Here is a 16,539-nt window from a genome sequence, read left to right as displayed (position 1 = left end):
TAAACCTTCCAAAGTTTACACCCAAACAAAGTAAGATGAAAGCTTTTCTTTTTTTTTTTTCAGGAGAGTCAAACAATAATCATTGGTAGGAGGTAATATTTTGGTCCAAATGAAAAAAGGAAAAGCAAGGTAAAGATACTGTAGCTACTTTATCATGGCTGCCCTCTCAAAATACAGTTCCAAGCCTCCCAAATCCATGCAAATCAAAGGACTAAGAAGTAAGAAGGATGAGGCAATGGCAGTGTTTTTGCAGAGTAGATGTGATGAGTGAGACCAAAGAGATATTTGTGATTACTTCTCCAAATTGGTTATGTGGAAAGAACATATGACATGGAGGGGTCCATCTGTGAACACTCTTAAAGGCTGAGACAGCTACTGAAGTCTTTCTGATGTGGCAGAAATGGCAGACTGTGGGACAATCACAAGGACAAGCAAGGGGTATTTTTACTTGGAAAAAAGCACAGCACATAGAATTCCTTTTGCCTGAAAGACCTGGCAATTAGTCTGAGTAGAATAAATTTATTTGCTCAATATTGATTCTGAGGAATAAGACCACATGGTATAGATTCTGTTCGGCCTTCAAAGGTTTTATGAGCAATATAGACTTGTGCAGTTAGTAAAACATTAGTATAGCACAATATAGGAAAGTATCTATGTGTATTTTTATTAATTTGTGACTGAAGAAAGGAAATCTCAGCTTCCTGTTTGGCAATTCGTGATGTAGACAATGTAAACTGAAAAAGGGAAATTTTGCTTTTAAGGTCGGTGACTAAATTCCATAGCTGGAGCTGCAGGGCAAGTTGGTTACAGTAAATAATTTACGTCTTCTTATTTTTCTGGAGGAAGCCAGAAAATAATAATATATTTTAATTTAAAAATTATAAGGTTTAAAGCCAGAATATTGATATGTAATGTCCTGACCACACACACAGAACACATTGCAGTATTTTGTCATCATTTAAAAAAAAAAAAGAGAGAAATTGAAAGCTGACAAGACTTAACAATGTGTAGCTATCAGTTGTACATGCTCAGGGCACGTTAGGCATGAATTTTTCATGAGAATTTTCTATGAAGAACATTTATTCTCATTATATAATGGCACGATAAACCAGTTCCTTCCGAAGAAACTTTACTGAAACTAAATCTTGTGATAGCACAGCTGTGGTCTAGACTGGGTGCCAGTATTAGCAAAGCCATGAGAACCTGAGAGAGATTTACTAACTGCCAGGACCCACCGAAGCTTTAAACTGCTGCAGATGCATCCCTCCTTGGAGCTAAGGAGAAGCATGTGTGTGTGCATGGGTGTGCGTGATTTCTGCTCTTACTAAAGGGAGTAACCCACTCACAAATATACACAGCTTAAGCCCAGTCTACCTCTGCCTCCTTGCATCCTTTTTTCAGTGTCCTCCCTCTAACATTAAACTGCCCCATACGCAATATCAGAGGTGCAGGAAGGAGTTGCAGCCTTTTGTGCGTTTTTTTCAGCTGCCTGCAAAGTGTCAGCGACCTGTAACCCTGACATACAGGGCACTAAGCGTGTTGACGGTGACCTTACCTGCAAAGGAATGTGAGGCTGCTGAGCCTCTGAAGAACAGGTTTATTTCAATGATCCATTAGCACATGCCACGCATTTAAAATTCCTAAATTGTCTTCGATCCTCAAACATTGCCCCAAACTGAAATCAGAACCTGAGGGGAGATTTTATCCTGGGCATTGGCACAGAAAATACTGATAATGCCTGACGCCAAGTCCTTGTCTCCTAATAAACTTTCCTATTTGAAAACTAGGTTCCTATCTGCCTTTTTGTCACACCCCAGCAAAATACACAGAGCTAAGGACTGTTTACCTTGGTATTCATTCCCTTTGACTCAATATTTTACCCTTCGCTTTGATTCAGTATAGTACCAGGAGGGACAGATCGTTGCAGAAAGGAATGTTCCATCGTTTTAAAGGAATTAGTAAACTTAATACAATATTTAAATAAATATTCATGTTAGGGAAAGTAGGCAATAAAAAGCTATTAATTAAATGAAACCACTTAAAATGACAAATTCCAATAGTCTGTACATATATATATATGTAAAAAATAATTCCAACAATACATGGCTTGTAGGCTATAGCACTCCACCCCTTCTAAAGATAGTTTTTCTACGTTTTCTCAGCCTGTTCCTTAATAAATGAAAAGCAAATATTTGTTCCCAGAAAACACTTCTTATTCCTTTCTCAATAGTATTATGTCTGCACTATAAGCACGGTAGCTGACAAATCAAGCATTTATATGTGTTCATGTCAGAAAGCCTACGGTACATCTGAGTTTTGCTTATTTCCTTTAATGGCAAGGCAGCAAACTAAATTCCCTGGATCAGAAGGAAGGCTGGAAAGGATGCAGCACTGTGCACTGCAGGGGATACATGCAAAGTAGCAGTGCCTGAACTGTTTCCCAGCGTATTTCATAACAGATAATCTTTTGTGTTGTAAGCCAGGCGTAAGAGATCATCAAACAAGTAAAAGTCAAATTTTTTCATGTTTAGGTCAATGTATGACATTATAAACTAATTCTGAAAAAATCACAAAAGTGAACAGGATGGCTTCCTTCGCCGTTTACTTGTTACTTCCAGAAATCCACTTGCAAACAGTTCTACACTGTTATGATTTCACATACTCATGATAAAAGCCGTTGTGTCTCCAGAATGTCAATCCACCACTAGAATGTATGAAGTGAAGAGGCAGATTTATGCTCACCACTTCCCTGACTTTTCACCAGGAGCGGTTTGCAGCCTCGCATCAGCCCCGCAGCCTGTGAGTCGAGGGCAGACGGACAAGAGAGAAGGAACCTCCCTCAAGCTGAGGGCAAGAGGACGAGGGTGACTCATAAAGACTGTTTTTCCATTTCAAACCTGCTTGAACAACTGCAATCTCCCAGCTTGACATGGAAGACAATGTTACTGAGACTGTTCCCTCTGAGAGGACGGAGGAAGAGGGAACAGCAAGGGAGGAAAGTCCTAATATCTTGTAGGGTGAAAAATGGCATAGAGAGTATGCAGAGTGGGAAATAAATGGAGAAGGAAGGCAGTACAATAAATGGTTGAAGGAAGGAAGGGAGAATAATAATAATAATAATAATAATAGTAATAATAATAATAACAATAATACCCCCACCTTCCTTGAAACGCAGGGCATGATTCTGCTGTCTGGTATTAATCGGCTATGTTTCATTGATACCAGTTGGACTATGCCTGATTACACTAATTCCTGGTCTGGCTGACCAGAGGCAATGGAAAAGGCAAAGTTTAATGAACAGCAATGAAAAATACAAAATGGCCAAAATCTGTATTTCAGAAGCTGAATCTGCAGTTCTGAGTTTAAATCTTGTTCTCTGAATTTCTACCAGCTTTTCTTTCCCTAAGTGAACACTGCAGTTGTCAGCCCTGTGTGAGCCTCAAAGAGGGTCAGGACCAACCCACCCCTGAGCCACATCACATGCACAAATTGAACAATACATAAAACCCCTGACTTTTCCACATCATAAAAAAATGACTGCAAGGGACACCAACTGCTATCCTGCCAGGAGTTTCACAGAGAGGCCTCCTGCAGTAATCCCCCTCTCTGATGTGTCTGACATTGCTGGAGACCCTCTGAAAACTTTTCTCCATGTTGTACCTGTCAGCTTGACGGCAGCTTAATTACTTTTGGTCTCTAATCTGAAGTGAACCTGATGAAAACAAATAACAGTACAAAGAAAAAAGAAAGCAAAGAGTTTGCAAAATGCTTAAAATCTCTCTGTTTGAGAAAATGTTCAGGCTCAGCAGAGCACCTGAGATGGTGGCAGGTTGGCAGTCAGGGCTGAGAGCCCTGTTGTTCTCAGGCGTCTGCTGTACGTCAGGGCTCCCACCACAGCCACCTAACTTCTTTGTGCTTTAGTTCACCCATCTGTCAAACGGGTGCAGTTTTTTTCCAGCTCATAGTATTGCTGTGAAACTTTGTAAAGTCATTTCAAGCTGCATCAAACAACAAAAAGGCAGATATAAATGTCTAATGAGCTCACACTTGAGGGCAAAACTTTCACATAGCCCCAGCTCGGACAGTCTTCTGGGACACACTGTGATCTTGTTTGAACAAAAACTGAACAGGGAAAATAGCACAGGTGGAGGAATGCCCTCTTAACTTACATATCTTCTTAAAAGGCTGTGAAAAAGCATTGGATAAGTTGGTCAACGAAAGTATTTGAATGACTCAGGCAGTATGACCAAGAGGAAGAAGGAAACTGTCTGCCGCCTGTTGTGACCCTGTTGTGCAACATCATCTTCCCAAGCTCACAGACACGAAGCTGCAGCCAGTGAGTCTGTGGGAGGCAAGCTCGCTCTTCTGACCAGACTATCTCTCTCCGTTAGAATCTGTAGCTCATTACATGACTGGCTATTGCGTTACTGGAGGCTACCGTTGTCAGCAAGGGCTATTTTTCCAAAAAGACAGCCATCATGTAACACCATGAAAATGAGTATTACAACCTTATGCTCTGAAGGCACTTACTGCATCCAGACTTTGAAAACAAGTGTTGCATCAGAAAAGAAAAGATAATAAGAAACATCGATCAACCTCATGCCACATCAGATGCATGTGGCCCACATTAATCATCTGAATAATCCACACTAAATTTTGAAGTGCCTTTTCATGACAGTAAGTTAGGTCTCTTTATGCGAAAACATATCCTATCTTGATAGCAAGGAGCTGAAGATAATCCTATTGGTGCCCATGGCTGTTTAATGTACCCAGGTTTGACCCAGACATTTAAATATTTTCATAACACCAAGAGCAATAAAAAAACCCATGCATAATCTCATGGTTGTGCAATCTGCATGTACTTTGACCGAAGGCTTTTGTACTGCAAGCAGTAGGTGGCATGCTTAAAAAATAAATATTAATCTCAGGAAAATGTTCTCATGCTGTTTTACTGCTGTTCTTAAAACTCAGATAGAAAACAATCCACCAAAGGATAAACAGAAAATATTGAAAGCTCCGGTTCTTTAAATATAACTGAAATGAGTAATTACGGTAAAATTCTAGGGTGAATCAAAAACTTCAGGACTGAGTCCTGGCCTACCACAGAAATGGGATAATCAAAATAGAACTCTAACCCTAAATTCCTGAACTGAATATGTTATTAGGGGAAGAGTTATTAGGGAAAAAGTATCATCAGCATTGCCCTTGTCAAATATGCAAATGAGTGATTACATTCTATCCAAGTAAATTATGCCTTGGTTTTTGTTTGGGAAGATGAGGTATGTATCAGTCTTCTCTTGTAGCACTCCTCTCTGCCTGTAAAGACGTACTCCTTACTCTTTATCCGCTCATTTCAGAGGGGGATGAAGAGATCCCTTTGGGTGCAAGTTTTGTTAAGCCTTTGGGAGCCTTCAGGTCGAAAAGCACAAGGAAAATAGGAGATCGTTATCATTTGAAAAGCGGGTGGAATGATGGGAGAACAATGTCTGTCCCTGGGATTTATTTTGCTAGCTACGTAGGCAAGCGAGGGAGAAAAGCAACATATCAACTCTGGGCACAGACCAGCCCCTGTGAGCTCAGCACTTTTGTCTGGGGGTGCAAAGGAAACACTACATTTAGTTCACATTAATGTTAAAAAATTACACAGCTGCCTATACCCTCCCATGCCATGGCTACATGGTGAAAACCACTGGGGTTCGTGGAGCTTTATACTTCTGTTATTCTTCACTTGCATTCAGGAACTGATTTATTATAGAGGAGGAAGAGAGGAAAAGCTAAACATTTTGTGTGCTCTGCATCTGGCAAGACATAAAACACTCTGATTTCAAGCATGAGACAGGTCACTGACAGTGACAGACATGGCTGGCAACATCTCAGTTCAGCAGCGGTAACTCATCATCCAAGCTGAGTGTAATTGTCACCAGGTGTCAAGTCCCATTGTTTCTGGCTGTGGGGCTCCAGGCTTCCCAAGGAAATTATCACATGAAATTCTCCTATACAATGTGGTTTTTGCATTTGCCGGGACAAACTGACACCAAAGCAAATCCCCTCTGCATTCCTTTTGACAGTTAATATCTCTATCGAATCCTCCTGAGTCTCACAGAAAGCAGAGAATAAAGAAAACAAGTTTCTCCTCTCAGTGGCTGAAACTTGATCACTTTTATTTAAAAGGGCTGAGAAACGCAGTAACTTACATTGCACCAGTTTCTTCTGAGGAAGACCTTGGAAGCTATTAATGTTCTGTACCCTACTGAGGAAGAATAATGCCTCCCCTCCAACTAACTAGAAAGCAGACAATGATCCTCGTCTCCTGTGTAATGCAGAAGATAAAGCAATGAATATAAAAGTATCAAGAGCTGCAGTTTACATATTTGTCCCATAATGGATCCTCTGCTGATACACAGAAGAGGATTAATAAAACGTAAGAAGAAGCTGAGGTATGTTAATGTTTTTAATGAATCGCAGGTGTATGTGTGAGGCCACACTGATCTCCTAAAACCAGTCAGAAGCTAATCGAAGTATAAAATGAAATGAACTGTATTTATCTCTTGCAGAATTATGGAAATGCTAAATATCGGTATTGTGCATTTTCATGCACGTTTCAACTATAAGTTGGAAACTTACATGTCTTATCTTTTCCACTAATCTTTAGTACAATTTTCCTCTAATTAACATTAGATATTTATAGAACATTTTAAAACAATGGCACCAATATATTAAAAAATGTCCAAAATGTTCACTTGAAAGATCTGTACTAGCCTACCAAGCTATTACTCTGGCTAAACATAGTGATTTGGCAAGGAATAAAGCTAATGGAAAAGCAAACCTTCTCTTTTACTAAGAGTTCTTGTGGAGTTGTATAACAGTAGTAGGGACAATATCTATTAACACTTCTGATGTTTCCACATTAGTCTACAAAGACTCTTTTCTTTACTTCCACAGGAAAGGAGGAAAATGGCCCTAAAGGGTCCCAAAGTCAAGAAAGTCAAGAGCTGTAGCTGCATTAATTAAACTAGAAAGAAAATGTTGTTACATGTTAAGGGGGGGGGGGGGGGAACCCACCTCAAGAAGAAAGCTCTGTCCTAATTAGCTTAATTTGTTAGTTTACAATGGCTCTGCAAGTAGGGTCAAAGAGATCTTCAAGAACACCTTAAAACTCATTTATCAACTGCCAACCAAGAAAACAAAAATACCCAGATCAAAACATGATGAAATTCCTGATGTAACTCATTACGTGGAGCTGCTTCTACTCTGACTATGCATTATAGTATACTAAGCATTCACAGTACAGTAGATGGTGACCTGGTAAGGGTTTGACACAAGAACATGAATGAGGTTTTTCTGTTTTCCTATTTCCTTTTATTGAACCACAGAACCCTGTAGGCTGGAAGGGGCCTCTAGAAGTCATCTAGTCCAATCCCCCACTCAAAGCAGGTCCAATTAGAGCAGGTTGCTTGGGGCCATGTCACGTTGGGTTCTGAATCCTTTGAGTCTCCACGGATGGAGAATTCACAACCTCTCTGAGCCCTTGTTCCAATGTTTGATCACACTGATGATGAAAACCTTTTCCTTTATATCTAATTGCAATGTCCCACATTGCGACTCTTATCCATTGCCTCTCACCCTGACACCGAGCACCCTGAGAAGAGTTCAGATCTGTTTTTCCCCCGTTAGGTAGTTGTACTCTCCCACTAGATAGTTGTCAACAGCAATAAGGTCTCCCCTTAGCTTTCTCTGAATAAACTCAATTCTCTCAGCCTCTTCTCATACATCACAGGCTACAGTCCCTCAACTGATCTTGTTCAATGTTTTCCTTGGACTAGGGAGCCCACAACTGGACGCGGTACTCCAGACAGGAGCCGAATACAGGGGAAGAATGTCTTCCAGCAACCCGCTGGCTGGATACTCTTCTGCTAATACAGCACAGTATGCAGCTGGCCTCCTTCGGCACAAAGGCATCCTGCTGATTTTGATAGTTGGGGAGGTTTTTCCAAGAAGAGTGAAGAGAGTTCCTTTTAATCCTGCCCCTATAGAAGCCTGACATTCTTGAGAGATTTTTCAGCACCAGCTTCCTAAATCTATTATAACAGGATGGTTATTCCCAGCCCCATGTGAGTTTGCTGGCAGATGCGGTTATTCTACAAGCAGAAAACAAGCAGGACCCCAATAATATGTGAACCATAAAAGCAATGCAAGCCATGTCTGTAATTATTTTCTGATGTTCAGAGATATATTTGTTCTCCTGGAATTCTTTTCCTTTGTTCTACTTGAAACCATCTGTAGTAAAAAAGATTAGCCTTTGTGCCTATCAACCTATAATGCCCTGTTACGCCAGCAGGAGTTTCAGATGTGAAGGAATCCCAGGGTCTAGCCAGAGTACCTACTCCACTTGTCTGCTTCAATCAGGAGAGTGTGATTCATATCTGAATATTTTAAAAAATCAAAATTGATCAGTACAAGAATCACTTGACCTGTTCCCTGCAGACTCCAGAAGTATAACACCAGATTCAAATTTGATGTAACTAAAAACAAAATGTAGGTTATATTAGACAGAAATTATTTTTGAATACTTGGATCAAATTCTCTGTGTCCACTACTGCTAGGACTCCAACCATTTGTTTCCTTTTCTCTGCTAAATGCTTCCATATTTTTACTTTTTTTGGGGGGAGTTGTTATTTCTGCCTTTGTAACATCCTGATCAGATTGTGTTTTTCTTCAGAAGTTGCTTACACAGCATTTATTAAATAATGATGATGAGAGTATACAAAACAATAGAAAGCCAGATTTTGGTATTTTTACTCATGCTAGAGAGGACCAAATTCTAATCTGGAATCATGTTGCAGACAAACCACATTCAAGAGGAGTATTATAATTTAGATCAACTACAATATACACTAGTGTTGATTTCTGTCTCAAATAAAATTCATATCAATATACTATACCTCTTGCACATAATTAACATCTACAGGAAACATAAGAATGCACAGAAAGTAAAAAGAGCATAATTTATGGATTTTGTATAGATGTTTTTGTAGATAGCAAATACGTTTAAACAAACCTTTCTGAAAGCTATAAATTGTACAGATTGGAGTTGATTGCAAATTATAATGCAATGAGGGAAAATGACTGTTGCTAAGTTTGTCTTACCTGTTCCAAGAAACAAGACGTGATATCTTCCATCAGCGGCATTCACTCGGTCCACAGCAATCTTTGTGTACTTGTAGTCGGCTCCTATCCGGATGATTAATGGCCTCTTGTGTATTGGGTAAATAGGATTAAACATCAAAGGGTGATTCCTGATGAAGGTCACAACATCGTCTGGAAACTCTTTGGTTGTCCGCATGTTAGGTGTGAAGGCTCCTCCTGGACACTGTAAGAAACATGCACAGCAATGCTTAACAATGCTTAACACCTTTCAGAGAGTTTTCATCTCCAAGTCATTTACAAATATTGACAGATAGTTGACAAAGTTCCCGAAAGAGCACTTCAGACTCTGACTGAAAGTAATTATGTTCCAGTAACGGGAATGAAGTGCTTGAATAGCTACTCTTTGAAGTCCCATCAATTCAGATAAAGCAAACACAAACATATTTTTGCACTTTCAAAACCCAGCTTGATGGCAAAGATCCATACTTCTGGACCTATTTCCACATTCTTTATGCTTCCAAACTGCCTGTTGGGAAAAAAAAAAATCCAAGCAATTGATATGGGAAGATACCACACTTTGGCGGCTGGTTCGTTATAGATTTAGTACAAAGGCAAAAGGAAACATCTGGTATTAACTGCAATTTGGTCAATATCCCTCTAGTCATTATGTTGATTATGAGATGGTAAAAGGGCCTGTGACTCATCTTCATTTGAAAGAACAATAATATGGAGCTGATGAGGGGATCCCATGACAACTCATTTACATCTGAGAAGACTGACGATTCACAGGATCTTGCCTACACTTTCCCCTATGCCCAAGAAATAACAGAGGTCCATGAATACTCTGGATGCTTCTTTACATGTAATGAAAAAACATCCAAATAATCAGCCCTGAGGCATTCTGGACCTCATGAGGAAATAAAAGCAATCTTAGAAATCTCAAGTGTTTACTAAGAGTGAAACTAAAAGACGACTGTGGGAAGAAATCAGGAGCTATGTCAGTAACTGGTACAATGTACCGGATGTACCAATGTTAATTTACATGACTTTTTTTTTCAGCTACCATGACTGCACTTTTAACTGCTGCTCCTGAGCTTTCATTTTACCCCTTAGCAGATTTTTGAGCTGTGAAACTCTCCTCGGAATATTGGAGCTATTCAGAAATATTTCAACACAATATTTTTCCAGTTGGTAAATGTTGATTTGTTCAATATGAAGCATTTCATGGAAACTTGTTTATTTTGATGAGGACCATTCTTACGTCTAGGATGGAATTTCTGGTCAAAACCACAGACACAATAGTAGCTTAGGGAGAGATTTACCTCACCTGACTTCTACTGTCTCAAAGTCAAGCATTTATTCTTAGTTAGCCATCTAGGTTTCCTCTGTAGTCAGTAATTCAGACTAGATGCCCTGCTTTTAGATGGCTAAAATTACATATAATGAATCATACTCTGAGAGACTAGGAAACTCGCCGGGGATATATGAGTCATGTGTCCAACCTACCTGATGTGAGCAAACATTAGAATCTGGGTCTTCACCGCCCAGGGGATCCCTCTAACCACCAGGCAGGAGTGCCCGTTCTACCCTCGCTGCTAAAAGCTGTTCCATCTTGTGCACATAATAAACTATTCATCGAGCAATACTAGGAACAAAGTAGAGAGGGGACTGCAGCCTAATCCCAGGCTGTAGAATCATCTTCTGGTTCAATTAGGATTTAATTATTTATACAAAGTAGAACAGCTCTGGTAGGAACACTTTAAAAGAAACTGCTCTGGCATCGGTTACCTTCAGGAAGAAGAACCAGAACTTAGCTCAGATACGGGTCTCTTCTCCCATCTGACATCCTTGACAATTGATTCTTCTGGATTCTTATTTATCCTGAGGGTTCTGGTTTGGTTCTCATTATAAATGACACTATATGGTAGCCCTCTAAGTCCTCACAAAATTGAATTCTGATTATCTTGTTTGCTCCAGTCCTTCCCTCTGTGGCACTTCCATCCAGAGTCTTCCAGGAAATATATGGAGCTATCTGCTAAGATTAGCAACAAATGCTGAAAAAAAGAACTGTCTTCATAAATTTGTAGGCTATTAGAAAGATTATTCTACTTGGTAGTGATCTGCCAGACCCCAGTTTCTCTCCAGAGTCATTCTGTTTCACAAGCAGTTCAAATCAAACTTTCCTCTCCCACACAGCTCAGTTAAAAGACGACTTTCTCTGATACTTTCTATCCTTCCACTCTTGACTTGGACATTGTAAGATCTTTGTCTGTGACTTCCTGCAAAAATGTCTGTGCTATGGTTCACCCCAGTATGACCCTAAAAACTTACATTATATCATTGTTCTGAGCGAAGTTTTAAAAAACATCTTTAATCAATTAATTCCTTTTCTATCCCCTGTATAAACCAATGACAAGCAAAAGATGTTACTGAAGAACCCTATAAGCTCTCCCTTTCCTGGAGGGATTGAATGTGTATCCTTCACACCTCATTCAAGGACTTGGCTACATGATAATTATGTTCACAGTTGATCACCATGCAGTTAGATTGCAGAGAGAAACAGAATTCTTTAATTTACAGCATATTCCCCAACATGCTGTAGGTACAAAAACTATTTCTGTAAACTCTGAAGAATGGAAACTATCCTCAAACATCACTGAATTTAGTAACAAGATGCCAATTATGTATTTTTTTCCTTTCTTTTTCCATAAGGAAGTTTTGCTTGTGGAGAAATAAGAAACCATTGGTATTTAGTGACAGGCAGCCAAACACTGCAGAGATGATTATGGCCAAATGAACGTATTGCTTTATTTAATCCTACTGAAGCTATACTGATGCCTTTTCATTGTTTATCCAATGTACTGTGACACAATGAACATTCATTTCTGTCCAGAAGTTTAGTATGAATATCTCTTTAGGCAACTGTAAAGTAGGATTATCCATGTCATATAAAAAGGTATCCCCATCTAGTCCAGAATCCCAGAAGCTGCAAAAAACCCTACGTTCCAGAGGAAAGAGCCTCATGCCCCATAGTCTGCAAGTGTGGCTATTCAAAGTTAACCCTTTGAACACAAATTCTGCTCAGCAAAAACATCCCCATTTCCTGATTTTTACAGATGCTTTGACATAAGTGAAAAATAGAGTTTGTGGCATACATTTAAAAGTGAAACTTTTTGGCAGTAAAGTAAAAGGAAAGACAAACAAGTCTCAGGTTAGAAAATACACTTTTAAGATACCGTGTTGTGGCTGAATTGTGAGAAAGCACAGAAAAGCCAGTGACCAGAAACCCAGCAATGATCATCTTAAAAGAATCTCTTTTGTCTTCATTTTTTGTGTGAGCTATGATCTAAGAATTTATCTTCAAATTCAAAGCTCATCGGCACATCTGAAAAATGTAGGTAATTTCTGTCACCATGTTAAATCTAAATCTGAATTTTCTTTTTCTCTTCCCATTGTGCTGCCCACTTTCTTTAGGCCCATCTGGAATACCTCATAAGCCTCCATGAAGTGTACCAAGAATAACGTGGCAGTGGTTGAGGAAACACATACAAATACAATATTCTGAAGCAGCAAGAAACTCTGAAATGTGACTAAGCACAAGAGTGTAAAACTTCCCGTTTAAATGGGTAATTCCTTTCCTCTCCTCTCCTCTCCTCTCCTCTCCTCTCCTCTCCTCTCCTCTCCTCTCCTCTCCTCTTTTTGTAAAGTTGAAGCTTAAAGCCTCAGTGAATTCATGAGATTAGAGCTGTATGAATTAATTGCAAAGAAAGAATAATGCTAGTAATAGATCTTAGTGGAATATCAGGTATTGCTTAACTAATTCTAATCTGGGAACACAAAGTCCTAAATCTTACAGCCAGTAATAACTGCACTAAAATGTCATGAAAAATTGTGTGAACAGGGAGAGCTATTCCATGAATCTGTGCATTAGTGAACAAGAGAGAAAGAAAGAGAAAGAACAAGATCTACAGCACAAAGATGAATATGAATGAAACAGTGATATGGTTAAAAATTCTTGCAGTGACTTGCAAAATTGAAATAAAATTTAATTTCCTGTGATGAATGGAAAAACAACAAAGTGTTCATCTAAAAAAACATTATAACTACATCGTTGAGAGATGATTTATGATTCTGTGCATACTTATTTAATTCTGATACTTAAGAAATTGTAAGAAGACTCCATAGGAGTCAACAAAAGTCCAGATTACCATATTTCATTTAGCAAATATGGATTTAGAGAAGATTCTAGTGAAATTTCATATATTCTTCATTACAACTGGAAATATTAGACTTCATACTTCTGCTAAATCTAAGAATAGTGCAAATAAATAAGTAAATAAATAAAGACAAAACTGCATCAACAACAATTTTTATACACCATAAATGTGAAAAGAAAAAAAAACCAAAACAATTTTGTTTGAAATCTTTTATGGGACACTTTTTTTAAACTTGGAAACAGAGCTAGCTCTAATGGTGTACAGAATTTATTGGAAGATTATTACTACCCCTGATACAGTGAAAGAAAGTCCTGAAAAATTTTCAAGGCATACAAAAAGCATTCTTAACAAGGAGGACTACTATGAACTGATTGGCATGAAAACTCATCTATTTCTAGGTCTCTCATCTAAAATTCAGTACTTGACAGGGAGTTAGACCTAGTCAAATGACAAGTCTCATAAGTCTTGTTCTCCTACTACATCTCCCAAACATGCCAGTAGAACTGCAAAAGTTTAGAGAACTATGGGAAATTCTGAAGACAGACTTACAGAAGTTTGGATCTAGACCGTAGAATACACTCACAACGCTGTCCTTGTACGCTTATTTATTGAGCTATCTTTTGCTCAAACATACACACAAAATGTAAATGTACATGTAAATAATATGACTGCTATCTGTTGAAATAATTCTTACCGCCTTTTGAGCAGAAAGAGCAAGAGCGATTAACATTTTGCACGACTTTTAATTCTCTAGAAGTTTTCCAGATACTACATGATTTGTATGGCAAAGTTGAGAAGCAAATAAAATTGTTCTGAACTGTAACTAAGTGTCATAGTCACATACAGTCCATTCTCCTGGAATAAATAATATTTATTTATGTATTAAACAAAGACAAGTAATTGGCAAGCCTGCATAAACATCTTTGTACTTACGGTGCCAGGTCGTGGGTACGGAATTCTGCCCTGATATGGAATCAGCTGGTGGTTTGGGCCCTCCTTGTGTGCAAATGGCCCGTTGAACACGGTCTGGATGTCGGATAGATGATACACACACACAGCTGAGCCTTTAAATATGGAGCTGGAAGACAGCAGGAAAAGTTAGTATAGCAATCTACCAACTTTTGTATAGCTTTTCCATCATTTTGCAAGGTCGAATAATGAAAGATACCTCTAAGAGAATATATTTCATACAATTTAATGCTTCTATAGCATAGATTTAATACATTTTCAATCAACTAATTTATCTTCCCAATATATACCATTAATCCTTAAGACCTAGCATCTTTTTGAACAGTGAACTGAAAAAAGAGGGAGGAAGGTACTACCCTGCTGGTGGAATAAGAAAATTTCCTAATGTTGAATATAAAAGAAATATAATCTGGCCCCAGTTAAATCAATGGCAAAAATATTGCTGGCTTTGGCGAGACAAGTTTTATAAACATTGTACTGCCAAGGTCAGCACAAGTTTTCAGAACTCCCTACCAGTAGATTAACTGGAAGACCTCCATGACTCTCCTAAAACACATGGCTAAAATATTAATCAAAACATCCCCGCAATTACAATTGGTTAGATTATTAGTCAGTTGTCAGCTTTTCTAAGCAAAATGGGGACAGGTCATGGCTGTAAAGGAATTACTCCTACACAGTCCTCAAATCCACCCTTAAAACTGGTCTTACAAAGACCCCTTCAAAAAGTTTGAAGTTGGATGCTTCCTGAGGAGAACCGGAGGGGTAACCTATGAGAAGGGCATGTTTTTCCACTGCGCTGGGTTCAGCAATGGTCTCAGATGTCTCCTCAGCCAGCACAAACTCTGAATGGCCTCCATCACCCTGTGATGATGGAGGGCACTAGGGGAATAATTTCCAGAGCGATGCTAGAGGCTGACTGAATTAACTCTTTTTTTTTTTTTTTCTCTCACTGCATATAAGGTTTGGGAAATTTATCTTAACAAAGTGGAAACACCAGACAGTTTGAAATCTGCCTGATGTTAATTGTAGGATGAAGATAATCCAAGTAACCCACTGTTTTCAATTGAAAAAGAAAAAAGCAACACTTCAGAAAAAAACTGAAAACATTGCAAATAGGGTCTAAACAAGGAAAGTGCAATCCACATTGCTCTCAGCTATATATGGATTAGCAAGAGGAACCTTTTAGTTGGATTATGGTATTTTGGAAATTTTAGTAGGTATTAACAGGTTTTAAGAAGTGTATTTAATCTTTCAAGATGTTTTATGTTAGATTTACAGCAGAGTATGCCACCAAAATAATTTGCTTCAATATTACTTGGTTTCCTTCTGAGTGATTTAGATAAAAGTACTAATAGTTATTATTTGTTGGGATATTTCTCTCTTGCTACTGTTACGAGTTGGAAGTCTAGAGAGGTGAAGATAAAGGAATTGCTAAGGAGTAAAAATCATTATGATCGGTACCGCAACCAATCTACAGTCAAACAAAGAGAAAGCAAGCATACACCATACGGTTCGTGATAATAGAAATAGATGAGTGTAAAAACTTGAATAGAGAGAGAAAACAGCTTGAAAGCCAGGAAAAAGTGAAGTTTTCTCTTTGTTGTCACCTTATATGGTCCTGTGATTCAAACCTCATTTCCACTTCAGGAATACCAGGAGAATTAGGTAAAAGTGTTTCCAGTTCAGGCATGTTGCATCCACAACCTAATCATAAGTGTGGGTTTACTGCTAAACGTAACCTCAGCATTTTCTCTTTTTGTGCAGTAGGAATCATAAAATGTAGACAGCACCAGATGTTTACAAGTTAGAGAATTCTTTTTTCCCAATTAAATATCATAAAATCATATTTTCCTGGCTGGTTCACACATTTGAGAAAGCAGATCCTTGGATCCACATGAAAAAAGACAGAAAAAAGTGTATCGGGAAAAAAGACTTTTCATGCAAGGAATTTTTTACTAGAGATTGCCACTAAAGGAATTAGTAGTAGTAAGTTAAATAATTTGCTAATTTGATCAAATAAAGTAAAGAAATAAAAAATAAGCAAAAAACCTCTTTTAAGTTAAGTAATAACAGTTAAATAATACAGGATAATGTACCAGAAATCAGTAAGCAGTAAATATTGCTATTCTGTATACTAGCACTATGTAGTGAGGGCAAGGGAAAAGTGAAAAAAAAATAAAGGTAGAGATGGCAGAACCTGTTGGTC

The 16,539-nt window shown here is 38.4% G+C and overlaps 1 protein-coding gene across 2 annotated transcripts in view; it reads right to left on the bottom strand.

Annotated features, from left to right (window-relative positions):
- Window positions 1-16,539, bottom strand: part of SEMA3C (semaphorin 3C) — a 128,314-nt gene that overhangs the window by 16,631 nt on the left and 95,144 nt on the right. For both annotated transcript variants that reach the window (XM_054812630.1, XM_054812631.1), the window contains exons 11-12: window positions 14,298-14,442; window positions 9,148-9,370 (exon numbers count right to left, since the gene is read on the bottom strand). In XM_054812630.1, coding sequence (XP_054668605.1) covers window positions 9,148-9,370; window positions 14,298-14,442 — 368 coding nt within the window. The remainder of the gene's footprint in view (window positions 1-9,147; window positions 9,371-14,297; window positions 14,443-16,539) is intronic.

The sequence above is a fragment of the Grus americana genome, chromosome 1, assembly GCF_028858705.1.
Source record: "Grus americana isolate bGruAme1 chromosome 1, bGruAme1.mat, whole genome shotgun sequence".
In the NCBI taxonomy this organism is placed as follows: Eukaryota; Metazoa; Chordata; class Aves; order Gruiformes; family Gruidae; genus Grus; species Grus americana.
Note: the sequence above shows the minus strand (reverse complement) of the source record. Positions and strands in the feature narration are given on the sequence as shown.